General features: G+C 37.1%; 1 protein-coding gene across 9 annotated transcripts in view; it reads left to right on the plus strand.

Moving 5' to 3' along the window:
* The window catches only part of CPEB3 (cytoplasmic polyadenylation element binding protein 3), a 172,564-nt gene that overhangs the window by 91,334 nt on the left and 53,326 nt on the right, over positions 1-27,904 (plus strand). For 6 of the 9 annotated variants that reach the window (XM_079137567.1, XM_079137568.1, XM_079137566.1 and 3 more), the window contains 3 exons: positions 915-938; positions 13,290-13,457; positions 15,340-15,429. In XM_079137567.1, the coding sequence (XP_078993693.1) occupies positions 915-938; positions 13,290-13,457; positions 15,340-15,429 (282 nt within the window). The remainder of the gene's footprint in view (positions 1-914; positions 939-13,289; positions 13,458-15,339; positions 15,430-27,904) is intronic. The other 3 variants (XM_079137570.1, XM_079137564.1, XM_079137572.1) reach the window with 1 other exon arrangement.

Consider the following 27,904-nt stretch of genomic DNA (forward strand, 5'->3'; position numbering starts at 1 on the left):
AGTTGCCCAGGCTGGCCTTAAATTTGAGATCCTCCTTCCTCAGCCTCCTGAGTTGCTGGGATTACAGGCCTGTGCGCAGATGGAAATTATTTTAGATGACAAGTTCTCTGAGAGATCTATGATACCACAGTCTTGCTCTATTAAGCATTGTAACAATGAATTCTGTAGGCCTCCAGTTTTGAAGGCAAAGAAAACATTCAAAGTATTCTATTATTAAGGTCTGAGATGAACCCAGTTCCTTAATATCTTCCTACTTTTTCAGTTTGTTTTATTGATGTACATGGTAATGTTTTCTCCCATTTGTGATATGTATGGAAACTAACTATAGGAGAAACTTCACTAAAAATTTTGCAGAAACATATTCTATACAACATGAGCCAATTGTATTTAAATTTCCAGTGTATTTTTCAGAGGCATCTGTGAAGTGTGTGCGCGTGTGTGTGTGTGTATGTGTTGTGTATATAGTAAGAGTCAGAAAGACCACCATATGCCACAATTTTTAGTTATTTAGAATGCATGTTTTTTTTTTCTTTGAGTCATGTCTGATGGTAATATAAAGTATAAATGAATACTTATAAATCAAAATTTAAAAAAAAACTCATCTATATCTGATATAGATAATAGGCCCCAATATAAATTCTTATAGGACATGTGAAACTTGAAAACCCATTGTTTCTGTTTCAGTGGCTGCTACTTCTAGTTGAATATCTCTTTAATATTGTGATTTAGCTTGTCTTTCATAAAAGTTTTTTTTTAAAAAAATATAGTATGTTTATAATAAAGTTGAACAATATCTCCGGATTAATAATTCCAAGAATACTTAAAAGAGGTTTGTGCGAATATTTTTTTTTTAAATTTCTAAATTCACCATTTTGATACAAATACCCATGGTTTTCTTCTGTGTTTACATGCAGCCAGGAGCTATGGGCGGAGACGAGGTAAAAAATTTTTTTAATGAGATCTTTTGCTTGCCAAATTGTGAGTAAATATGAGTGTGTGTGTGTGTGTATTTATACCTGTGTGTGTATAAAACAAAAAAATTATATAGTGTGATGTTTTAACTTAATTATTTTAGCAACGTAATTTACTTACTTCATTATAATGACTTTTACTGTTTGCTGGTAATTTGTTCTTTTAAGCCTAATAAAGATATGGAGAAGATTATTTCTACTTCGAAGTTTTCATTGTCTGGCTTATTGTGAATAAAAGTGAGGAAATAAAAGGCTAACATATGTATTTTTCTGCCCTGTATTCACTATGTTCTGTTTCTTTTTTGGGTGAGTGAGGGTACTGGGGATTAAACCCAGGGGCATTTTACCACTGACCTACATCTTCAGTCCTTTGTATTTTTTGAGATAGGGTCTTGCTCAGTTGCTGAGGGCTTCCCTAAATTGACCAGGTTGGCTTCTAATGTTCTGTCCTCCTACCTCAGCCTCGGTTGCTGAAATTATAGGCGTGTGCCACTATGCCTGACTCCATATGTTCTTTTCATACTACTTAAAAGGCAGAGGTTAGGTTTTGGAGGGCAATTTTTGATCTCAATTTTTTTTTTTATAAAGATATACATTTTTTTAGTTGTAGATGGATACAATACCTTTATTTTATTTTTATATGTGGTGCTGAGGATCGAACCCAGTGCCTCACACATGCCAGGCAAGTGCTCTACCACTGAGCCACAACCTCAGCCCCTGATCTCCATATTTTTAAAAAAATTTTTGTAGTTGTAGATAAACAGCATGCCTTTATTTATTTTTGTATGTGGTGCTAAGGATCAAACCCAGTGCCTCACGTGTGCCAGGCAAACACTCTGCCAGTGAACCCCAGCCCCAGCCCCATGATCTCAATATTTTGATCTCACTAGGTTGGTGAATTTTTTTTTTTTCCACATCCAAGAGCAAATTTTACCCTGAAGCTAAATGAAACTTAAATTTCAGGGGCCCTCATTTGAATGGTTGCCTTCCAAAGTCTTTACCTATAATGTCTGTTTTGTTTTTCTTAAAGAGGTGCATCTAAACAGGCTTAAGTCCCTTTAAACCTTGTGTTCTCTCCTGGTAACTCCTGAATGAAGCAATTTAATTTCTATTTGTGTAATGCTATAGCCTTTTTAAAGCATTTCCATATCTGTATTTTTTTCCAAGTAATTTGTGAAGTAGCTAGGGGAAGCCTAGTGTAGTGGAAAGAGTATAGGATATCAGACCAAACACCTAGTTTGTAATCACTGCCTTATCACTTAAACCTGGTGTCCTCATCTGTAAAGTATAAGGTAATAAAACCAATATTGTCCAACTTCAGAATATTAATGAAGTTTGGCTTTTAAAAAAAAGGACAGGAAAATAAATCAAAAACATTCCACAAATGTAAGATGCTTTGGTGCTCACTTGCAGAAGCTGGGGAAGTAAAGTAATTTATTTGCTGCGTGACCTCAAGTTAAAGCCCAGAGCCAAGACTGGAATTTGTCTTTTGGTTCCTTATTTGCTAATGTTTTCCATTTATCAGACTGTCTCTGACTTCATAATTGTCTCCAAAAAAAAAAAAAAAAAAGACATCGATGTTGAATTCATAATATTATATTGATGGTAAATATTTGTTGAATGAATATTGGCAGAAACTAATGTTTATGTATGGCAGAATCATCTAATTGCTTTGCTTTTCAATATTATGTGGAAAAACATTTTTATTTTTGGTTATTTTTCAACTGTGGAAATAAATAACATTAAATTTCTTGCTTTTCTCATTTTTAAACTTAAAAAGTTAAAGCCAAGAGATATTATTAAAATCATTCTGTACTATTTTTTTTTCACATTGCTAGAAAAATGATCACTGTTAAGAAGGAACAGGAAATGTACCGTTTTACCTAGAAAATAGACAAACAGGGACTGGCCTCTCCTCTTCTCACATACTAATCAGTTACCAGATCTTGTTAAGATTTCCCCTCTAGTTTCTCTGATCTTGTCCTTCTCTTTTCTGCTGCTTTTGTGTCTGCTGTTCCATTTTTACTGCCTTATCTAATGTTCCATTTGGTCCACATCACCCTTATTCTTCCTCATCCAGGGTTCCTGTGATCTGGTCCCTCCCTGTTTCCTTATCACCATTTTTACCTCCTCCTCTGCCCCTGACCAATCCATGTTTTCTGGCTTTCTGGCATCCTCTCATCTACTTTTATAAGACCTATTATTTCATTAGTTTAAATCCAATTCAGGACTTATACTTTCTAGGAAACTGCCCAGTGACCTTGTGGGCGATGTTTTCCACTGTTTCTCTTGCCTTACATTTTTCTTTTCTATGCCCTGATTGTTCTATGCCCTGTTGTCTCTTATGCCTAGCACTATGCCCTATATGTATTTAGCACTTATTAAATGCTTATTGATTAGAATTATTTTGAAATACACTCTTACATCATTGTAGAACTGAGTTTGGCATCATATTTTAAAATTTTATTTATTTATTTGTTTGTTTATTTATTTATTAGTGCTAGGGATTAAACCCACTTGCCTAAATGCTAGGCAAGTCCTCTATCATTGAGCTACATTCCCAGCCCAGCATGATAAGTTTTAAAAAATTATTTTATTAGCTGGGTGCAGTAGCATGCTCCTGTAGTTCCATCTACACCAGAGGCTGATGCAGGAGGATCCCTTGAGCCCAGAATTTGGGGCTAGTATGGGCCACATAGCAAGACCCCTTGTCTAAAACACAATAAAAATTATTTTATTTTTGTAAATAATAGCCTATCATAGACATAAGGAATATAAAATCATATAGTTTCCTGAAAACAATTACTTTTTTTTTTTTTTTTTTTTGGTACCAGGGATTGAATCCAGGGGCATTTAACCACTGAGCTACATTTGCAGCTCTTTTTATTTTGAGACTAAGTCTCAAAATAAATTCCTAAACCACTGGGTATTCTTTTTTCTGTATTACCTTCTCCATATCTATTTCTAAGATTTGACTTTATTATTTTCAAGTGTCATATTTTCTTTGCATAAAACACTTCACTGAGTATGTCAGTGATGTGATCTCTGCTCTCTATAAGTTTGCAGTTTGATAGTTATAGATCAACAAAGGAATGGAAAGAGAGGAAGAGAGAGGGAGAAAGAAAAACACTAAAAGTCAGAATTTTGACAGGTGAGAATGTTTCATGCTTTTATTTAGTCTTCCCCCAAAGCTGAAAAAGACAAGTCATGTTCCTTAAATATAATGATGTAGCCACTTGGAATGGAACAGATGCACTTCATATCTAACACTCCCATTCCCTAAGATAGACTCATGTGAGCCGATCCTGCATAGTGTAATTTTGATGAACTGACACTTCCTCATGGTCATTTATTCATGTGATCAGGATTAAATTGATGTTTGATATTTCTTTTAATTAATTTTGTTTTGGAACAGGGATTGAACCTAGGGGCACTTAATCACTAAGCCATATCCCATACCCTTTTTATTTTCTATTTTGAGACAGTCTCACTAAATTGCTAAGGGCCTCAATAAATTGCCGAGGCTGACCTTGGACTTGCAATTCTCCTGCCTCCGCATCCTGAGTCCTTGGGATTACAGACATGCACCACCATTCTTGGCTTCTTTCAACTAACATTTAATTTGCTCCAAAAATGTATAAAAAATAAACTTGCTGATGTGTTACTTCATTCCACCCATGATTAAGAATAGAACTCATACTCTATGTGTTACACGTGCTTATAAATATTTTAGGAATAGAAAATAATGGGAATATATGTGAAAGTTTTGAGTACTGTCATCAAGAATTAGACCAGTGAATTACACCTTGATAATTAAACCTGGAAAAAGCTTCCTTAAATAGTAGAATTTTGGGAACTATTTTGATGATGAAAGAGAAATGGGAAGCAAGCATTCTAGTATGTGATTCAACTGAGAAGAAAGCTTTAGAGGTGAGATTGGCATGACCAGATGCTTGAAGCATATGTCCCCAAGTGTATGCATGGGGTCAACTGGAAAGGAGAAGTTGGCAGTGAAGATGGTCTATGCTTCCTTGATGAATGGTTTTTGAAACAGAGGGTGAGACTCCTGGACACAGACGTCACAAGCTTTTGAAATAGGGTTTCATGATACAGGCATTGAATGCAGGAAAGAACTTGGGCATCAACTGATGACTTGAATGGGAATGTTGGGGGTGCACACCAAATACTTTTAGTAATGTAGTTAAAATAGTAGTAGTAGAGAAGGAGAAGAAGTAAATGTGAAAGAATAAGATTTGAGAGTAGCAGCACATATATTTAAATATTTAATTGTGTTTCACATCGATATTCATTTTTATTTTGTTCCTCTGTTACACAAAAGAATTTCAAAATTTTATTTTAGGAATATTCTTTCTTTAACAATTTATAGTGTGTGTCCTCTTATGCAATTGTAACCCATGTTAGAAACTAGTCTGTTGAATAGTGTCATACAAGAACTTGCTTACAGGTCTGGGGATGTGGCTCAGTTGAAGAGTGCCTGCCTTGCAAGCTCAAGGGCCTGGGTTCAATCCCCAGCAACGCAAAAAAATAATAATAACTTGCTTTCACATTTATTATATGTTGTATTTTTCATTTCACATGGGTGTGAGTTTTTTGTTGTTGTTTCTATATGACTCTTGTCTATATGTGTGTGGACATGTGGACATGTTGGCTGTGCCAGTGCTATTTTCTTTTTCTTTCTTTTTTTGGTGCTGAGGATTGAACCCATGACTACATGTATGCTAAGTATGTTTTCTACCAGCACATGATATCAGGTGCCCTACACCAATGCTCCTGATATTGAATGGAATTTCCTAGTTATAAAGCAACAAGGAAAATATAATTTTTTTGAAGTACTGGGATGCACATGCAAAACAAATACCTTATCCCTGAACTACATCCCCAGCCCTGAAAGATCCTATAAAACAATGTACATGAGCAAATATAGTGACTGAAGTTCCTGTTATAAATGTGTTTTTGCATGTATTTAGTCCATGAAAATCTACTGATCTTAATGGATGACTTAATTGATAATAAAAGTTCTAAAGTACAATAAAACAAACTTGTATACTGAGTTGAGGTCAAGTGCTTCTATCAAAAGTCTGCTCAAGAGAGGAGTAATCAGCTGTTCTGAATAGATCATGGTACAGATATGCAAATTCAAACCAGCTATATGAGCTCGATTGTTTAAAGATATGGATGATTCTGGGGTAAAACGTGGATATGAGTTGAAGAGAACTTCCTGAGAGTTCATGGTTATAATATCTGAAAATTGTACTGCTTATCCTAGTACTAGGAAAATTTGAGCACAGAAGATAGTGAGGGGAATAAGATCACTAGTTTTTCACTTTTGTGGGAGGGGCCAAAAGAATGAAGGGGGAGTCCTAGGCCTTCCATGAGTCCATTCGTGAAGTGTTTGCATGCCTACAGTGTAATCTGCAGACATTGTCTCTGACCTTGTTCAGTGTTCACTCTAGTAGAAGAAAGAAATGATAAATAAATGAAACAAGCATTTTTATTCTTAAAAGTTGTGATAAGTAACAGGCAGGAAAGAGTAGTGGAATTCCTCTAAGGTAGAAAAGTCACCTCTGAAGAGGTGATACTTAAACTGAAACTCAAAGGATAGACATGTGTCTTAAATTTATTTTTATTATAGAAAATTTCAAACATAAACATAGAATAGTTTAGTGATTGAACCCTGATGTATCCATCACTTGGCTTCAATGATTATCACCATTTTTGCTCATCTTCCTTCACATATTTGCTTTTCCTTTTTTCCCTGGAATGTTTAAAGGAAATTCCAGGCATTAAAAGGTGGATATTTTAAAAGGGGAATGCTTGAGGCAAGAAAGGGCTTCCTTTAGAATGACTGGATCTTGGTGGGTGAGAGAGGAGGGTGTCTCAGGATGAGTTTGGAGGAAGGAAGGGAATTTGATCTTTCTGGACTTCAGTCCCTGGTAAGTATTTTGAGCTTGGTCCAAGTACAAGTGGAAATCTTTAAAGCAGGTTCAAGTGATCGGATTTGTTTTTGAAACAGCTCTCTGGCTGCTGTTTGGAGTGGGGTGAGAAGAAAAGTGGGTTACCCAGTTAGGAGATGATGTCAGTAGTCTAGGCAGAAGAGGGATGGCAGTGGGATTGGAAAGAAGTACACGAAATAAAGAGATATTCTGAAGAATAGAATCAACAGTGGAACTACCAGATGACATCATATTGGTGAATTGAATGTGACAAGAAGAAAACTAAAACATTATGTTCAAGTTCTGGCTTGAGCAGTTGGATAAATATGATACCACATATTGAAATGGGACTGGGAGAAAATAGGTTGAGGGCAGTGTCAAGAGTTCACATGTAAATATATTAAGTATGTGGTGCATAAGTATACAACATTTTAACACAAGGTAAGATCTGACTTTTATTCTTTTGTGTAGTACTGGATATTTAACCCAGGGGTGCTCTACCACTCAGCTACACCCACAGCCACCCCCCCTTTTTGAGGTGGTCTTGCTACAGTTCCGAGGCTGACCTCCAACTTCTGATCTTCCTACTTCAGCCTCCCATGTTGCTGGGATTACAGGCATTTGCCACCATGCCTGGCTAAGATCTATTTTTATTATGTTCGATTTCTGTGTGATAAAGGGTGTTCTGCTATCTTCAGAGATTTGAAAGCCTTTCATCTAGTTCAACTGTGTCAATATGCAAATGAAACACAGATAAGTGAACTGTCTTGTTCAGAGTCACAAACTGGTGCTAGATTGGAACCTGTTTTCACTTTCAGGAAGATTCTGTTTTGATTTCTCTTTGTGTGTTTTGTTTTGAGGGAGTAATGTCTCATAATCCATTTTTCTTAAACCACAAAGTAACTGATTTCTGAACTACTTGCTTGGCTAAGATGAAAATATTCAGAATGGAAGGGTTGGGCCAGAAGTGCCTTGGAGCTGCTGGAGTCATAGCAGGAGCTCAGAGGTGCAGTGTGAGCATATTTGGCAGCACAACATGGGCAGTAGGCTTTTGTTTTCCCATGATTTGCTACAGGCAAGGGAGACTCCTGGGGAAGAATTGTTCTGGACAAGCCTTCCCTTAGCTTTGTAGGTCTTCTGTTCAACATTTTTTTCCCCAAAGCTCTGTTAGTTTTAATTCACCACCACATTTGTCCAGAGGCTGAGGTTATGGATCAGTGGTAGAGCTCTTGCCTCTGGCATGAGCTGAGTACCTGGGTTTGATGCCCAGTAATGGAGAAAAAAAGAAAAAAAAAATCATTATTTTTGATTATTAGTCTCACTGCTGGATAAAAGACTACATTCTGGGCAAGTGAAAATAGAATAGAGAACCAAGTCCAATGACCAAGTCACAGCAATTGGGAAGTCTTTCTCCTGCTCCTGTTGAATATAAATATTTTCTTTGGCAGTATCTTGAGGTAAAGCAAATTTATATACTCTACACATAAGAATTTAATTTTGGGGGCAAATAATGTGGCTTGTTTAAAACATTTTGGGGGCTGGGGATGTGGCTCAAGTGGTAGAACACTTACCTAACGTGTGAGGCACTGGGTTCAATCCACAGCAGCACATAAAAATAAATAAAGGTATTGTGTCCATCTACAACTAAGGAAAAAACAAAACAAGACACACAATTTTTAAAAAATTTTTGGCCTTGGGGAATGTTTCCTTTAAAGACAAGAAATATGCCAGAAAAGCATAGTTAGTGAGTGAAGCAGTCTTCTTTGGGGGCATAATTTAGGTGCAGCCTCTTAAAGTTTCACTTAGTAGTAACACATCTGGATATGAAAATTTTAGCAGTCTTTTAAGGGATGACTTGTCTTGAGGATGGCTTTTATGCTGAATGTGTCCTCACAAGGGTTCACTGGACAATTCAGAATACCAGTGTGTTAATTTATTGTGAGATGGATTTATATAGAAACAATTTGTCTACTAGTTCAAGAGTCACCCTTTTACACTAGCAAAGTGCCAAATTTATTCACAGACTAGTCCTTCAGAAGCTTATAATTAGAGCACAGGGAGATAGATGGATTTCAGGCTTTGGAAATATCAGATGAACTGTTCTGTCCTACAGAGGAATCATCCCTACCCACCATGATAAAGTTCTGCTATCTCCTATTGGTCTGCACTATAGATTCTTGATCTACAGTTCTGTGTTGTTGTATTTTTAAAATATTTTTTTATGGTTCCAGGACTCTTACATGCTAGGCAAGTACTCTACCACTGAGCTAAAATATCCCCTAGCTCTCACTTCTGTATTTTAAATGCTTCCTGCAGGCTTTAACTTTTTATTCTACCAGCACTTCAGGCAATCATATTACAGTGAGGTTGATTATATTATACACTTTACATTCTAATCCCGAGAATATGCTTTCCTTAACTTGAATGAACTTGGATGTTTCCCAAGACCCCATATACTTCATATAATCTCTCATCGAGTGACTGCCCTGTTGCAGATAAATATCCATTTAAGTGGTTCTTAAACTTGAGCATTAAGAATCTTTAGGGAAATTTGTGAAAATGCAGATTTTCAAGTCTTACATCTACAGATTGAGATAGTAGATGGGGGTTGGGCTCTGAGACCTATATTCTTTGTGCCTACTCACAGAGAAGCATCATTTATGTTGATTATTATCAGTTTCACTTGCAAAGGCAACTTTATTGCTAAGGCTTGTAGTACTCTAAATACTAACAATAAGAGAAGTTTTTTAAAATCGTGGGAAGTGTCTTAACTACCCATAACCAATTTAAAAACTGTCTACAGTTTCACAACTCTTGCTTTTATTTTTTTTTGCCAAAATACTCTAGGGAAGCTGTGGTTATGTTGGCCATGAGAAAGGTTTTCTTTGTTCAAGAATGTCTTGAACATCTGCTGCTGCTCTTTCACTTCTCTGCTTCAAGACCTACTCATCTCTCATGGATAATCAGTTGTAGATTTCTGCAGAATGTACCTCTGCCATGTTGGGAGGTATTCCAAATTATCAATGGAGGCAATAGAAGCTTTGTAGGATTTGGGATTTAATGTGTCAGAGGTATCTTAGAGAAGTCATTTTGGCAGGACAGAAGATGGATTCAGTGGGATATTACAATCTCCAGGGAGTGAGTGCAATTCAAAAAAGTCCAATATTTCAGCAAGAAATATTGAATTTGGAAAGTGGGAAATTTTCCTGTTGCTTTTGTAGTAGAGTACAGAATATAATGCTTGAGCAAACAAAAGTGATAGAAAAGGTCTCAGTTTTCTAGGATGTGGTCACATCTCTTGCATTCTCCAACTCCACTATTATTTTGAGCGTATGTTTGTTTTTATACATAGTGTTGTCCTTCCTTGAGTGCCATCTGGTGCCCATCTTAATGGAGCTTACAAATCAATGGGGTTGGGAAAAGAGATACCCAATAAACATCACTCAAATGGTATAATGGAAGTTGGGGAAGTATTAGGAAGGAGTAATATATAGGGTGCTATGCATGAATAGAAGGTAGTACCTAATCTAACCTAAAGGCTCTGAAAATGTCCACCTGAGGAACTGACTTTTCAGCTGAGACCTGAAGAATTAGTGGGAATTAACTAGGAAACTGGATATTTGAGAAAGGTGTATTTGTTTAGAGGCTGGAGGGAACACCTTGTCCTTAGCACCTGTGGAAAGGAAGAACAGTCAGAAAATACAAAGGAGGTCTGTGCGATTGAAGGTTAGTGAGCAAGAGGGAGAGGTAGCAAACGTGATGCAGAAGAGGTAAGCAGAGACCTTGCAGTTCACAGTAATATTTTTAGGTACTTTATCCAAAAAGTAGTAGGGAGTCCTTTGATGGCTTTTGAAGATGTGAGTGTGGAGTGTGATTACACGTTCAGATTAATGTGTGAAAATGGTGACTTTGGCTGTTTTGTGGAGAAAACATTGTGGGGTGGAAGGGAGAAATTACTGGAACAAAAAGGCTATAGGTGTGTACCCCTAGACTGGGAATCCAGGGCAGAGATGATGTTGGTATACTTTAAGTACTGGAGATGGACAGGACTTAAAGGAATATTTATTTTGGAGCTTGAACTGGCAGGATCTATTGAAAAATGGATTTGACATTTTTAACATTTTGAGTATGAGAGGGACTGGGAGGGGCGAGGAGAGAGATCAGAAGGAAGAGGTGTGTCAAGGATGATTCCTAGACTTCTCGATTGAGTCAGTAATAGTTGGGTAATAGTTTTATTGAGGTTTTAGGGAATGCTCAAGAGGAGCAAGTTTGGAGGGAAAGATCAAAAGCTTCTTTTTCTTTTTTTTTGTACTGGCCACATCCCCAGCCCTATTTCATATTTTATTTAGAGACAGGATCTCACTGAGTTGCTTAGGGCCTCGCTTTTGCTGAGGCTGGTTTTGAACTCACAATCCTCCTACCTCAGCTTCCCAAGCCTCTGGGATTCCAGGTGCGTGCCACCATGCCCAGCAAGAGCTATTCTGAAGGTACTTTCTCTGTGGATTATTGTTTTTTACCTCAGGATTTCCTACCCCCCATAAGATTCTGCTCAAAATTGCCTTCCTGTGAAATCACTCTGCTAGTCTTTTCCCCTCATCTTCAGGACAGTGGTAAATTGTGCTCTTGTATGATGTGACCTCTCTTAGTACTTATGTTTTATAATTATTCTGTACTTGACTATTTCCCTCACCAAACTGTTACTCCTTTGGCAGGGAAGTATCTTGTTTGGGGCTCTTGGAATAGGGATCAATATTTCCTCAGGTGTTTTCCATTGAATTTTGTTTGTTACTGACTTCCTTTATCTTAAATCTGGGTAATGCTGGAGAAACTTAATGCTTCTTTACTGCAGAACTGTTCAAAGCCTTTTATTTTCTAATGTGAGTTGGAAACTGTGGGAAGGGCATAAAGTATGCAGTATTTTCCCAAATTATTTAGTACCGCCTCCTGACCCACTTTTGTCTTCTGATCATCCCATGTCACTAATGTGGAAAGTAAAAGGTGGGAATACAAACATTCTGTAGGAAATGCTGACCTGGACATGAGTTTGACACTAAATCTGTTTCTTTGTAGCTAAACTGGGAAGAGCTAAACAAAAAATTATTTAGGTGCCCCACCCCTTTGGCCCTTTTATTTATTAGCTCCTAACATGAAAACAGTGCCTTTCTCGCACCACTTGTGTTGTTCATAAAATAAACACTGTTATATTAGCAACTTTTTTTGGTAAAAGAAATATTTGGTATTTTTCTCAGGTTACTTATATTCTGTTTTATAGAGAGTTGTCTGTTGTGCAAAACCTAGGTTATAGAGAAGTTTTCAGGGAAATATAGACAGGATAGACTAAATGCAAGAGACTTCTTTTTTCTTTTTTGTCTTGTTTTCTGATAAATATATGAATTTATTTTAGAAGGGAATTTTTCTTTTTTTCAACGGTTAGAATTCTCAAGATAGTTCATTTTTAGCATTGAACCTAATGGAAAGTTTTACCAGGAACTGACAGACTCAAACAGGAACTATATTTGTTTTTAAACTTAGATTTTATTTTGTAATGCCAAGTAGATTATTATGTTTATTAACAGAACCTAACTGCTGGTATCTTTCTTACAGTCACATGGAGTGGGTAGATAACCTTTGCTCTACAAACTTTACTTGACTATGTAGTTAATAATGAAAATAATCTGTAGTCTTGTATATTTTGAGTGATATAAAATACATCCTAGATTAATAGGGTTAAGATATCCTAATCACATCTATATATTTACTCCCACATCTTAATTTACATGTTTTCATTTACTTACTTTGCCCTAGATTATTGCACATGTTTATTTTCAAATTGGAATAGCTTGGGATTATAGGGAAACCTTGATCTTTAGTTCTCCTATTAGATGAGAAGTTATTAGCCTCTGTCGTCAGTTTAATATTCCCTTAGCCATCAGGGCCAATTTTCATAACTGAACCTCTGAGGTCACTATCAAAAACAGATAAAAATCTATGAACAAATATTATATTTCTTTTTATTTTAACAAGTAACTTCATAAAGAAAAAATAACTGCCAAATATGCTATTAGCAGCTGCGTTGGGGACCATATGAGTAAAATGTAATGAGTTTTTAGCAAGGAAAACAGCTGTGATTTTGATGCTTCTTCCTTAGATATCAATCTAGTATTCGCAGTGCTTATATATCCCTACACAAAAATAATGGTATAAACTTTTCTACACGGGATCCTTCAATTGTATATTCTATTGGAAAAACCACAGCTCAGGACACAGATTTACTCTGCACTTTGGGCTTCTAATAAAGCAATATAATACAGCACTGTGGTATAGAAAATCATTCTAATTATAGAAACTCCTGTATTGGTTTCAGGTCGATCTTCTCTCTTTCCCTTTGAAGACGCCTTCTTGGATGACAGCCATGGAGATCAGGCCTTGTCATCTGGCTTAAGTTCTCCCACTCGCTGTCAAAACGGGGAACGAGTAGAACGCTACTCCAGAAAGGTGTTTGTTGGAGGCCTTCCCCCTGACATCGATGAAGGTACGATGTGTTCATTAGTGCCTTTACAAAGGTTGGGTCTGTGCTTTATGTCATCTGACCCTGACTCTTCTCTTCAGGTCAGCTTTTGGTCATTTATATCTTAAATGTGTTGGATGTGAGAATATTTGATAAATAAGGGAGCAATAGATTACACAATTCAGGTCTGTTGTTCATATGTGGCAATGCAGCCATCCTCCAACAGCTTTCACTTTCACTTTCATTATTTATTTGGGGTATATTTTAAAATAATTATGATAATTAATACTTATAACATTCCTACGTTAAGTCCATTATTGCGCTGAGTACTTCATAACTAAGTTTATCTTTTTTATAATATTGTTTTTAGTTGTAGATGGAACACAGTATCTCTATGCTGATATGTGCTGAGGCTCGAACACAGTGCCTCATGCGTGCCAGGCAAAGCTCCACCACTGAGGCACAACCCCAGCCCCAAACTAAGTATCTCTTACTATCGCCATTTTATAGATGAAAAAACTGAGGATCTGAGAGAAATAATTTGTCCAGGATAATGTAGTTAATGGTGTCATTAAAACTCAAAGTAAGTCTGAGTAAGGAACATTTGTTCATGTCCATCATACCATCATATTTTAATATAAATGTATATTAATGAAAAGCATATTCCCCCTTACCTTTTATAAGAGTGAAGACAGATTAGAATTTTTCTTCTTTTTTAGTTGAAGATGAACACAATACCTTTATTTATTTGTATGTGGTACTGAGGATTGGACCCAGGGCCTCACACATGCTAGGCAAGCACTCTACCACTGAGCCACAACCTCAGCCCCAGATTAGCACTTTTCTTAATAATAATTTTGAGATACTACCAGCCCAAAAGAAAAGTGACTTTTCATTTATGCCTAAAGCCAGTGAAAGTATTTATTTTAGCACATAGTAGGTTGTAAATTGTTAAATGTGCAAATTCAGTGAAATTATGACATACTAACTTAAAGGAAAAAATAACTCTAGTTCCAGTTGGCTTCTGCTCTGCTATAAAGGTATTATTAAAACAGACATTTTGCCAACGTTATTCTAGCTATGATACTTCTCTAATTTATCTGATTTCCTTTTTTTCATAATTAAGAAGAAAAATCTCTAAAAATAGTTTTATTTTAGACTTACTGCGTTAAAGTTGTATATAGCTAGAGACTCATTTTCCTTCAAACTCTTTTCATATCTATGTTAATAGCATCTGTCAAATATATTTTCTTCAAGACAAATTTTTATCAAGACTAAGAGAGTGGTAACCTAAACTTCAGTAAGAACCAGGTTATAACCTTCTTCTGCTTTGAGTCAGAAGTCAGAAGAAGATAAATTTGAGCTATAACTTTTTACAAATTAAGAAAATAAAGTATATAGTATGCAGGTATTAGAGAAAGAGACCATTGGCTTTTAACGTTTCCTTATCACTGAATAGAGTTACCTACTTATTGTCCCACTCTTCATCAAAAGAATCATATTTATTTTTAATATAACACTAGAGAATCTGTACAAGTGAAACCATATTTTAAATATTTTCTGTACCCTTGCCTTTTTTCTAAAAACAAAGAACATTCCTATTTTTAGATTCTTTTTACTTGACAGAGGGGTTACTTTAGTCAATACTGAATTTTTTCCTTTTAGGTTCTTTATATCAAATATATTGGCAGTAAAAAGAAGTGAATTATGGTTAAAAACACATTTACAAATGTGAATAACCAAACATACCCAAGCAGTGGTATTTCACTTAGTAGGTTTCACTTCTGTAAAAATGCTTTAGAAAGTGGCTCTCAAAAATTTTTTTAAATAAAAGGACATGTTTTGGGCTACTCTGATTGTAATTTTTTTTTCTGTCTTTTGCTAACATTCCTTCTTTATTTTGTAGATGAGATCACTGCCAGCTTTCGCAGGTTTGGACCTCTTGTGGTAGACTGGCCTCACAAAGCAGAAAGCAAGTCATATTTTCCTCCTAAAGGTAATGCTCTTAAATATCCCCACTGTCAGTCTGTTGCAGAGGGAATCTGACGGTTTAGGAGAAGGCAACCTTTTAACTCTTGAAATATCTCTTGGAAAACATTTTAACATTGATCATCCTTTTGTGTCTCCCACTTGGAAACTCTTCCCCCAAGCACACTGATTGTTTCATGGCCTTCTTTTATTGAAAGTGAGATTCTGTGAATCTGTTGTGAATGAACCTTCTGCTAGCTTTTCATTATTTCGATAGTAAAGATCTAGGATTTTGAGTAATATCGGCAATGGTAAAGGAAAAGATGATTTAAGTTCAAATTTTATTTGTGTCCCACAGCCCTGTGGTTTTATAAATCTTATAAACTCCAGACTTGGAAAATATAGAGACTGAAGAATGGTATTGAATGAAATTATCTTTATTCATGTGTATGTCTTAAGTGACTTAGCCTGTTCTGCGGGTGCAAGATGAACTAGCAAAAGATTCTTCACATGAACTTTCTTCCCTTGTTTTGGGGAGCTTTTTTGATAATCTGTGAGGAATGAAAATACATCGCTTTGTCTGTTCATGGTATATCATTTCTATAGAGATTACAGAACTTTTCTGGCAATAGTCACTCTGAATGTTCTCTTAGATTTATATAGAAGAGTACTTGGAGTTAAAGAGAAAGTTTTCTTTGTATTCTATAGTTCTGTTTGAGTAACACCTTTCATTTCTAAAAAGTGGCTTTTTGATATGTATTATCATATAACATTACTCAACCACAAGAAAGTGGTGTCAAAATACTTATCCTTCCTATACCTTGTACAGGAAATCAAATTAGAGTTTGAAGGAAGAAAGCATGCTTTTGAGCCTGGATAACTTAGTGATACCCTATTTCAAAATAAAGTGAAAAATAAAAGGACTGGGGATATAGAATGCTCAGTAGTAGAATGCTTGCCTGGGTTAGATCCTCAAAACCACCTAAAAAATTTTTAAAAATTAAAAAAAGTTTCTTTGGAAATTTGGTATAGTATAATGGCTACTAGCCACACATAGCTAATGAGCACTTGAAATGTTTGAATTGAGATATAAGTATAAAATATACAATGAATTTCAAAGACTTTGTTTTTTAAAATTTAGAAGATTTCATTAGTAATTTTGTTTACATGTTAACATAATTTTTGATATACTGGATCAAAACATTAAAATTAGCTTTGCATATTTCTTTTTATGTCTGTAAGTATAGATTCTGGAAAATTTTAAATTACAAATGTGATTCATATTTCTATTAGACAGCCTTCCTCTAGAAGAAGGGTAAGCAAACTACCTGCTTTTGTATGGCCTGTGAGCTAAGGATTAATTTATTAATTTATTTATTTGGTGGTACTAGGGATTGAACCTATGGCATTGTAGACTAAGCCACATTCCTGGACCTTTTTATTTTAATTTGAGACAGGGTCTCACTAAATTTCCTGAACTAGCCTCAAACTTGTGATCCTCCTGTCTTCACCTCCCAAGTTACTAGGATTATAAGCCTGTGCCACTGCACCCTGCTTGATTTTTACATTCTTTAGAGGATTACACATGGCCCACAGATCTCCTTACAGAAAAAATTTGTTGATTCCTTCTCTAAAATGGCTCATGGAATTGCTCAGTTTTTGAGACATTCAGTGACAAGGGAGGCAGTTGATTTCAGAGGAAGTTGATATATCTGTGGACCTAATTAAATGTTTTTCTTCTATCATGTCACACACCCTTGCCTGCAATCTTTTTTTTTTTTTTTTTTGCGGTGCTGGGGAATGAACCCAGGGCCTTGTGCGCTTTGTGCACCTTGTGCTTTCCCCAGCCCATGCCTGCAATCTTTACCCATAGGTTAGTGCAGTTTTATGAAGAGAAACAGACTAAGTCATCATTGTGACATTGATATCTTGGTATTTAAAAAGACTATCAGTTTTTCTTTTCCATACTAAATATGTTTGCCTCTCTCATTCATATCTTATATCTAATGGTTTCTGGATTACCATTCTTAACTACCTTCTCTGTTTATATGTCATGTTTACAACATCCTGCTTAAATTTGTTATTGAGCATTGAAGAGAGCAGCTCTACAACCTCCATAGTTTTTGATACCACTACTGTATCATGGCACAGTTCTATAGAACTGTAGTACTTTAGTGCTGGTGCCCTTGTTTTATGGCTAAGGTTGTATTGAGATGGACAGGTGAAAGCCAGACCAAGAAGAGAATATACTTTCCTGATCTTCTGAGAGCAGATTGCCTTTCTGGTGATTGAGGTTAAGGAGGAGAAATAATTATTAGACTATTGGCTCCCATTGTGTTTTGCTCTCAGCTAATGTCTGAAGGTTGACCTATTTGGTGAGAACCTAAAGATATTTGGTGTTATTCCAAGATTGTGGTAACTCTGACAGTTCTTACCCATTGTTTATAATGTTGTGAATGTCTTAAGTTATTCACCTTAAACTGTTCAATGCCTTCCTACTAGTGCCTCCTCTTGCTGATTGTACTTTTCTTTAGGTCACCTAGGTTGACCATAAGATATTGTTTGGTTGTGTGTTTTAGGATTATGTATAGTAGGAAAGTAAACATGAACCATCTACTGTTGAGCCCTTTGGCCTTTTTTTCAGAAAGATAGGATCATCCACTCATCCAGCAGGTTTACCTGTATCAGTTTGAAGTAGGGTTTACAAAACCATGACCATTTTCAGTGGATTATGAAGTGTTAAAATCCATGTAGGGAAACAGTGGAATAGTTACATCAATTCTTCCCTTAAATGTTGTTGAGCTAACAGAGTGGGACATAGAACAGACTGAGGCTCCATGCAGCCCAGTGGGCAGAGACGTTTGAGGATACACAGAGCCCTCTGAATTCAGTTTGCCTGTGATTAACAAGCAGGTAAATGTTTGGTACCCTCCAGAGCACTACTGAGAAGATGGAAGGCATAGAAGTCAGCATGTTTGTCTTTATAATGTGGTCCCAGACCTCACAAACTTACATTCCTGGGGGAGAAAAGCCATTAATCAAACAGATACAAAAATAAACATGATTGCAGGCTGTAAGTTCCTTTAAGGGAAAATAAAGAGCACAGTAGAGAGTCAAAAGAGGGGACACCTATAGTTTGGGAATATGGAGATAACTTCTCAGGTCTTATTTAAGCAGACCCGAAAATTGAGGGGTTAGTTATAAAGTACAGTGAAGCACATTCCCAGTGGAAACTATCATATGGGAAAGACTGAGTCTGAAAAAGGCCTTTGTGCCCTTGAAGAGATGAGGGAAGTATGAGTGTAATGTTGTGAGGTAGGAGAATGTGACACAAAAGGAAGGCCTTGAAGAAGTAGGATTTTTGGTTTGTTTTTCCCCTAAATTGATCTAGTCTGCCAGACAGAGCAAATATTTTGTGGGTAAAGAGAATAGAGTCAGGTCAAATAGAAATATCTGTTTAAAATACTTTCAAAGAACTATTTGTAAAATTGAAACAACATCTTGCTTTTGAGTTTTCTGTATTTAGTTCCTCATGATGAGAAGAAATCCACTGTAGTCAAAACAGTAAGGAAAAGTTTTCTGAGATGACATTCATATAAATTGTAGTTATAGAATAGGAGAGTTGAAATTATGAGTCCTGGAAAGAGTGGTTCTCCCAAAGATTAGGCATGAATCAGATCCCACACTGTACTGTGATTCTTATAGCATAATCATTGATGTTGTTCTTTTATAATAGCTTGGGTATGAGTAGTTTGAAGTTAGTTATTGACAAGGGCTGGTGGGAGAACAAAATGAATGTAAACAGAGGGCTAGGCTCCTGGTAAAAATGATCATGCAACATTGGGAATATCAGTCAAATATTTGTTGTGCATCAGTCTATGGAAGAGTCTATGTTTGGTTTGCTTTGTGGGGAATCTAGAAAAGACCCTACTGTTTTATGGGGGGCAGGGGTACTGGGGGTTGAACTCAGGGATACTCAACCACAGAGCCACATCCACAGCCCTATTTTGTATTTTATTTAGGGACAGGGTCTCACTGAGTTGCTTAGTGCCTTGTGGTTGCTAAGGCTGACTTTGAACTCTTGATCCTCCTGCCTCAGCCTCCCAAGCTGCTGGAATTACAGGCATGCACCACTGTGCCTGGCAACACTACCTTTTTTTTTTTTTTTTTTTTTTGTGGTACTGGGAATTGAACCCAGGGCATTCTACCACTGAGCTATATCCCCAGTCCTTTTTAATTTTTATTTTTCCCAGTTCTTTTTATTTTTTATTTATTTATTTATTCATTCATTCATTCATTCATACATACATACATACCAGGGATTGAACCCGGGGCACTTAACAACTGAGCCACATCCCCAGCTCTTTTTATATTTTATTTAGAGACAGGGTCTCCTTGATTTGCTTAGGGCCTCACTAAGTTGCTGAGACTGACTTTGAACTCATGATCCTTCTGTCTTAGCCTCCTGAGCTGTTGGAATTATAGGTGTGCGCTTCAGAGTCTGGCTCTTATTTTTTATTTTTGAGGCAGGATCTTGCTAAGTTACTTAGGGCCTCACTAAATTGCTGAGCTGAGCCTTGAATTTGCAATTCTCTTGGCTCAGCTTCCACAGTTACTAGGATTACAGGCATGTACCACAAACCTAGTGAAAAGACATTCTTTTTTGGGGGGACTTGGGGTTAACTGGGGCTTGAACTCAGGGGTACTTTACCACTGAGCTATACCCCAAGCCCTTTTTATTTTTTACTTTTGAGACAAGATCTTGCTAAGTTGCTTAGGGCTTCTCTAAATTGCTGAGGCTGATTTTCAACTTGTGACCCACCTGCCTCAGCCTCTTGAGTTGCTGGGATTATAGGTGTGTGCCCCTATACCCAGCTAAGACACCATTCTTGATTTGAAAAGGCTACAGTTTTCCAGAGAAGACTTAAAATTACAAATGTAAAACATTAAGTAATGGTAAAGAACATGGATTCTGGAGCCAGAGTTGCTGGGCTGCCCCACTTACTAGTTGTATGGCCTTAGGTAGGTTGTTAAACCTTTCTGGGCCTTAGCTTCATCTCCTACCAAAAAAATCAAAAAGGCATAATAATCCTACCTGCTTTGTGTGGTTGTGATGAGGATTAAAATGTGCAGTGCTTAAAATAACTCTGGCAGCCCTTTTAAAAGGACTGGGGATGTAGCTTGGTGCTCCTGGGTTCAATTCCCAGTACCAAAAATAAAACAAAGCAGTAAAGAGAAAAGCAACCCCTGCATATGGTATATTGAATGATGTTATTTGTATTAAAATACAGAACAACTTATAGTCAATGACAAATGAGGAAAAATTATTCTAGGCAGGGCTGGGGATGTAGCTCAGTGGTAGAATACTTACTTAACATGTGCTGAGATTCTGGGTTCCATCCCCAGCACCACCAAAAAAAAAAAATTCTAGGCATCCAGAAGAGAGCCAGATAACTAAGGGCTGTGTAAAACTTGATCTTTGAAGGTTGGTGGGAAAAGGATAGGCAGAAAGTGTAGGGAGATGGAATCACAATATTTAAGCTGGCTACTGTTTACCAATGGCTTTCTGTGGGCCAAGCAATGGATCACTATTTTCTGTGCTTGATCTCATTTAATTTTCCCAATTCCACAAGGTAGGTGCTATTATTATTCTCATTTTATAGAGGCAGAAATAGGATTAAAAGAGAGTGGTTTATCCAAGGTCATAGGAGGACTGGAATTTAAGCCCAAATAGGCTGACCTCAGAGCCCGAAGTTCTTAATTGCATTGTACTAGTCTTATTTAGGAATAAGAATAGCCCAGAGGTAGACATGTTCAAGACAGTCTTTAATTAAGCCTGGGTTATGTGGGAATCAAACTGCCAGGGCTAAGACTTGATCTGAGTAACCAGTGATCAAGCATACAAACTCTGGAGTAAACTGCCTGAGTTGAATTCTGTTCCACATCTTGCCACCTCTGTATCTTGAGTCAATCACAGTCTTCCTAATTGTCTTTTTTTCAATTTAGAAAAGGGGGGATAATAATGGTGTCTTCATGGGGTTTGTTTTAAGAGTAAGAAATTGCACATAGAATACAAGTATCACTGAGGGCATTTACTTTTTGAGCAAGGAAGAGGTTGAGTTTTTATGTTTGGTTTTGTTTTTTAAGACTGGGTCTATTGGAAAGACCATTTAGGAGATTTCTGTAATCAAGCTTATAAGAAGTTCTAAGAACTATGAAGACCTAGGATACTAGCCATGAGATACTATATGGTGGGGAGAAAGGGACCTTTGACTCTTAATGGTAGAATAGATCATGACGGTGGCAGATTTGATGGCAGGGTTGTGCTAAATTCCTTCCACGGAAGGGGAGATTCATGGCACTGTTGAATATAGGGCAGCCAAAAAAGAGATGTAGAGATGGTTTGATGTAAAGTTTGGCATATCCTCACGTCTGATCTGAGAGGAGATTCATAATAGACGGTTGGACTTACGTGTTTGGAAGCAGAGACTGGGGTTGAAAGTACATATCTGTCCAGAGTCATCTTTATAAAGAAAAAGGGTAAGTAAATGAAAAACAGATAATAAGTAAATTTTGTTAGTAACTAGGAGGAAGAAGAGGACATGACAGTGGAGATGTGGTTGAATGAAAGCCTGGAAGTGTGTCCATGGTCATAAGCTAAGGAAAAAAAATTCAAGAAAGAATAGCACCAGAGTATATTACAGAATTTTGAGACAATTATGGATTAGAGATCAATATGGTCCTCTTGTCAAATACCTGATCCCAATCATTTCATTGTTATTCTAATTCTAGACTTAATCACAATGGAGTAATAGAGCCTCAACAAAGCCAAGTTCTGCCTCCTCAGCAGAACCAGCCATCACCGTTTTTGCTTCCTTCCCGTCTTTATTGATACATCTTTGCAGGGTGGGTTGTAATAGCAGAGATGCAAGTTCGTATTCACTTTTCCCTGTCTCCTCCCCTTTTCCTTTTGGTATTGGGGATAGAACCCAGGAGTGCTTAACTTCTGAGCTATACTCCAGTTCGTTGTTTTATTTTATTATTTTTTAAATTTTGAGACAGGGCTTTGCTAAGTTGCTGAGGCTGGCCTCAAACTTGAGATTCTCTTGCCTCAGCCACCCAAGTCACTGGGATTACAGATGTGTGGCACTGCACCTGGCTCTCCCCTCAAGTTTTTTTAATTTTCACATTTTCAGAGACTGTCTAACCTGTTGGTATATCCTCATATATTAGTTTGTTGGTCATTTAGGCTATTAAAAACAATACTTCTGTTAATATATTCTTTTAAAAAAATTTTTTTTAGTTGTTGATGGACCTTTATTTTATTCATTTCTTTATATGCAGTGCTGAGAATCGAACCCAGTGCCTCACACATGTGAGGCAAGTGCTGTACCACTGAACCACAATCTCAGCCTCAATATGTTTTTTTTTTTTTTTTTTTTTTTTTTTTTTTGTGGTGCTGGGGATCCAACCCAGGGCCTTGTGCTTGCAAGGCAAGCACTCTACTGACTGAGCTATCTCCCCAGCTCCTCAATATATTCTTATATATGAACTTTTCTTTCAGATTATTTTCTTTAGGCTAAATTTGAAGCTAATTAATTAGAGTTAAAAGAGATGAGAATCTTACTGACTCCTGATTTGATACCACATGGCTTCCTAAAGCAGTTTCTTTATGAAGTTTATGTTGATTTGGACATCTGCAACAAGTTTTGGGGTTTTTATTTGTTTGTTTTTGTTTTGTTTTGTTTTGCTTAGTCTATTCAGATAAGTGGCACGTGGCAACTGCAAGCTTACCTTTTTGCTTCTGTGTTTGCTATATAATGGACCCCTACAGAAACTGGGGACCACATTGGTATGATCTTGTACTTGAAGCATTTAAATCTTTCTTAGGTCTTCCCTGTTGAATCTTGGGTGTTTTGCAGCATTATTGCCTATCAGTCTCTCTCTTAAGCTACTTTGGTCACACCGACTTCTTTGCTGTTCCTTGAACAGAACAATTAAGGTCTCTCAGAGTAGTAGTACTTCTTTTGTCTGAAACTCTCATCCCCAAGATTGCTGAATAGAGTGCTCCATCTCCTCACTTAGACCTCCGCACAGATATCATTTTAACTTTTCTTTTAAAACTTTTCATCTAAAATAGCAGCCCATCTACCCTTTTTCCTCCTACCCTCATTTTATTTCACTTTTTAACCTTTACTTTATTTTTCTTTAAAGTACTTGTCATAACCTGAAAAATGACATGTATTTTTTTGTTTGTTTGTTTTCTAGGCCAGAATGTAAGTTTTATGAGTACAGAGTGTTTTTAACATTTAGTTAACTGCATTCCTGGTCCAGTGACTCTCAGATATTTGCTAAATGGATGAATTGAAGCTTTGCAAAAGATATAAGATCATTACTTGCTCAGAGCATTAAACCAACCAAATTTTAGAACTGAAAAGTTCCTTAAAAGTCATCCCCCCCCCCCCCAGTCTTGGGTATTGAACCCAGGGTCACTCTACCTCTGAACTACATCTCCAGTCCTTTTAATTATTTTTATTTTGAGACAGGGTCTCGCTAAATTGCTGAGACTGGCCTCACACTTAACGATCTTCCTGCCTCAGCCTCCAGAGTTACTGAAATTACAGGCATGTACCACAGCACCTGGTTTAAAGATCATCTTATTCTAGCCAATCTTTATTTAAACCGAGGTTCAAAGGGAGGTATCTTTTCATAAGTGTATGCAACTTTTACTAGAAAGGCTTGAACCTGGCATACCAATAGTTTATACTATTTTACCTGGTAAATAATAAAGGAAGTGATTTTTATTTATTTATTTATTTTTGCTTATGTGTATTGTTAATGGGAAAGGAAGACAGATTTAAGCCATGTAATCTGATAAATTATGCTGTTATTTACAAGACTGGATTTTATCTGAAAATCAGCAACTTAAGCTATATGACCCCAGGAATGTTTTCACAGCTTTTTGTAAACCAAAGTGGCCTTTATCTTTTTCCTGAGTCCTTGTATTCTGTTTGTCACACTCACATAAGTAGAGTATTTACAAAGAGATGGGTTAAGCTGGGTCTGTTGGTCTGAGCTGCTCTTTAACTGTAGCCTAATCATGGGATTTTGCCTCTTGAGTGATATCACACCATTTCTGGATCTGGATGATTTGCTCTGTAGTTGAGTTCTAAGACTGCAGGAATCAGAAGTTCTGTTGTGCTCCATCAACTCAGGAGTGTGGTTACAAGTGATGAAGGAAGCTCAAGAACAGGAGTTAGAGTAGAACCACAGGTATCATGGAGGTTATGCTAGGGGGTGACAGGCTACAGGGACTCAAACAGTGGAAGCTACTAATTTTCCATTGTAATGTTCTACCATTATCAAAACTTGAGTCAGATTGTTTTCATATTTGTAGTTGAATTCCAAAGAGAAGAAATCTGATTGGTCTAGTTCATATTTTAATACCTGGCTTTAAAATTGGTCACCTAATGATAAAGCCCTAGATTCTTTGCTTAATAAAAGAAAAGCTTAGTTCTGCTTCCTTGAGCATGGGGCTATTGGTGTGACAGCTAGGAAGATAAGTTGGGCATGACAAACTTGATAATAGATATGTTTAGCATAACGTCCCTCCCTTCCCTCATTAGCTCTTAGAAGAATGTCCCATGTCCTGAGTTGTTGTCACAGAGCTACCAAAAAACATCTATCTATCCTGAACCTTCTAACCCTGGTTCTTTGCTAAGTAGCTGCTCCTTATATTGCTATAGTCTAACTTCTCATGGGGGAACAGAGACTGTGGGGCCAGGGACAGGAGCTGGCAACTCCTGGGCAGTGAGCACTGGGCAGTGGGGCAGCTGCACTACCACTGTTGGCAAAGGCCTCTGGGCACAGACAAGGACAAGAGCCAGCTGCAGATGTTGGACAGGAGATTGGCCATGTGGCTCTGGAACTGACTTCAGAAGTTGTGATGCTGGCAGTGGAATGGAGGAGGCTGTCATTTTTAGCTTCTTTGGGCAGCTAGTGTTTGTTTTGGCAGCTGGGCTTACAGGGGCCAGGTGCACAGCCATGTGTGCAGGAATTGTCACAGGCATGCAGCTTTATGCAAGAGTGACCTGGGCCTTGCATGCTGATGAGCCCCTTCCACTTCAGTTAAGTGTATACTACTGAGTGGCTGTTTCATCTGGTGATCATGTATTTCCTCTGCACTGGCCAGTCTGGTTTGCCTGACTGTCCTTGTGACCAAGCATGCAGTTGTGTAAGTTTACATAATACCAGCATGGTTTGTGAATCTGGCAGAAGGCAGGCCATGTGGGATTCAGATTGACTTTGAGCCAGCCAGCTTAAGAAATCCTATTTGAGGGACAAGAAAGAGGACTCTACTTTAAATGTGCAATAACAGGTCATTGTGTAGCTTTGCAATCAGGCTTTGGAAAGGAAAGTTTTCAAATTGCACATTTTTTCCCTTGTAGTATTATTTGAATGGAAATAAGTCAGTGTTATTTTAGGCCCAGATTCCAAATTTTTCCACCTTCTGAGTTACATAAAATGATCAGTTGGGAAGCCAAGGATTTTAGTATGTACTTAACCTTTTGTAGTTTGTAATCTTTTGAGTAATATTCCTTTTTTCTTTTTAAATACAGGTCCTGGTGTTTAGTGCTCACACTTTTTGGTGAATTATGAACTTAAAATGTTTTAATATTTTACTTGGTTGTAGTTTTCATTCCAAGGAAGGGTTTTCTTGTAAAAATGTGGAAATTGTACTGCATAGTAGCAAGGGTGGGCTGTCTTGTTCTGTTTTGATAGAGCAGCATCTAATTTTTGCTTTTAATATCTTAACACACTCTTCTTCATTTAAATTGCTTTACTAAACACCCATATTTTTCAGCATAATACTGAAAATAAACTTTAAAGTTAGTCTTAGTTTTAGGGACTGTACAGAAAGGAGACTGTATATTAGGAATAGACAGCCACAAGGACAAAGCTTGAGCAGCTATATAAGTGACAGAAACAGCTTGTACAAAGTTACAGCAGTATATATTATGCTGTGCCCAGGCAGAGGTGCCGGGAAGGAGCAGATGCTTATAAAGTTCAGAGAATCTATAACTACTCCTGACAAGGACTTTCTTTGGAAGAGGGTAGATTTCAGAAACTGAAATGAAAGATGTAAATTTGGCAGGCTTAGGCAGAGAGGATGTTTTAGCTGTGGTCAGGACTTGCTAGAGGAAATTTTATAGAACTAAGGTTATGGGCAAATGTGACCAAGAAAGGATATGTTAATTGAAAGAGTCAGAAATAGAAAACTGGTTAGAAGGATTTGATGAAAGTTTTTGAAAGCTGAGAGCAGACCTGAGTTGTCTTTTAAAATAGAATGGATGACTTTAGTCTTAAGAAGAAGAAACTGTAGCACAGAAAACTCATTGGCAGCAGCATCAAGAACTGATCAGAGAAAATGTTAAAGTCGAGGAAAGAGAAGAAATTAGACTATCAAAGCTCAGGCAGTCAGGCTGGGGCTGTAGCTCAGTGGCAGAGTGCCTGCCTAGCACATGTGAGGTACTGGGTTCCTTAGTACTACATAAAAATAAACAAAATAAAGGCATTCTGTCCATCTACAACTACAAAAAAGATACAAAACCTTTTTTTTAAAAAAAAAAAGCTCAGGCAGTGTATGAACAGGCCATAATGAAGTTTCATCTATCTGTAGCGAGTGTCTGCTGGATTAAAACAGAATTCCCCAGTCTTCTGAAGCCAAATGAGGGAGAGCAACAAGCAGTGGGATAAGAGCTAGATTTGTGGACGCAAACATTGGCACCAGCAGTTACTTGCTAAGTGACATTGAGCAAGTAGTTTAATCTCAGAATCTCAGTTTACTCATCTGAGTTAATACTTCTCATTAGGTTAGTCAGAGGATTATGTAAGACAGTTCACATAAGCACCAACACAGTACTAGGGTATTAGGTGTTAAAAAAAATTAGCATCCTTCCCCCTGATAAAAACGTAATGCTCAGTAATAATAAAATTGTCCAACTAGTTTGACAAGTTCCCTCCCACACCCCCAGTCTGGTCTCAGTTTTCCTCGATCAGGTGCTTGTTAGAACTGACTGTGACTAGAATTGATAGAATAGCAGACTTCACAAGGACCTCTTTATATAGGGAATTTGTGATTATGTAAACAGAATAGATTTTAAGCCCAAATGCTCCAGGTCACAGCCCTGGACTGCAGAACTTCACTAAGAACACAGGAAGTAGATTGCTAATTTTCATCCCTGAGGTACTTCTATTTAGCCAACTTGTTTCCTTATTCATTCCCAATCATCCCCATTCCTGCTCACTAAGCTGCAAGCCCATAAAGAAGCAGTTATTAGTGTAATAGAAAACACAAATCAGGTTAGAACCAAAATGGTAGCATCTTAACCCTATTTAGTAAGTACAGTAAAAGAAGTGTTTATTCTGACTCCAAGGGGAGTATTTAGGAATTCATGGACAGTATTCTAGCTATACAGTCATTTCTACATTTTCACTTAAGC

The sequence above is a fragment of the Sciurus vulgaris genome, assembly GCF_902686455.1.
Source record: "Sciurus vulgaris genome assembly, chromosome: 4".
Taxonomy (NCBI): Eukaryota; Metazoa; Chordata; class Mammalia; order Rodentia; family Sciuridae; genus Sciurus; species Sciurus vulgaris.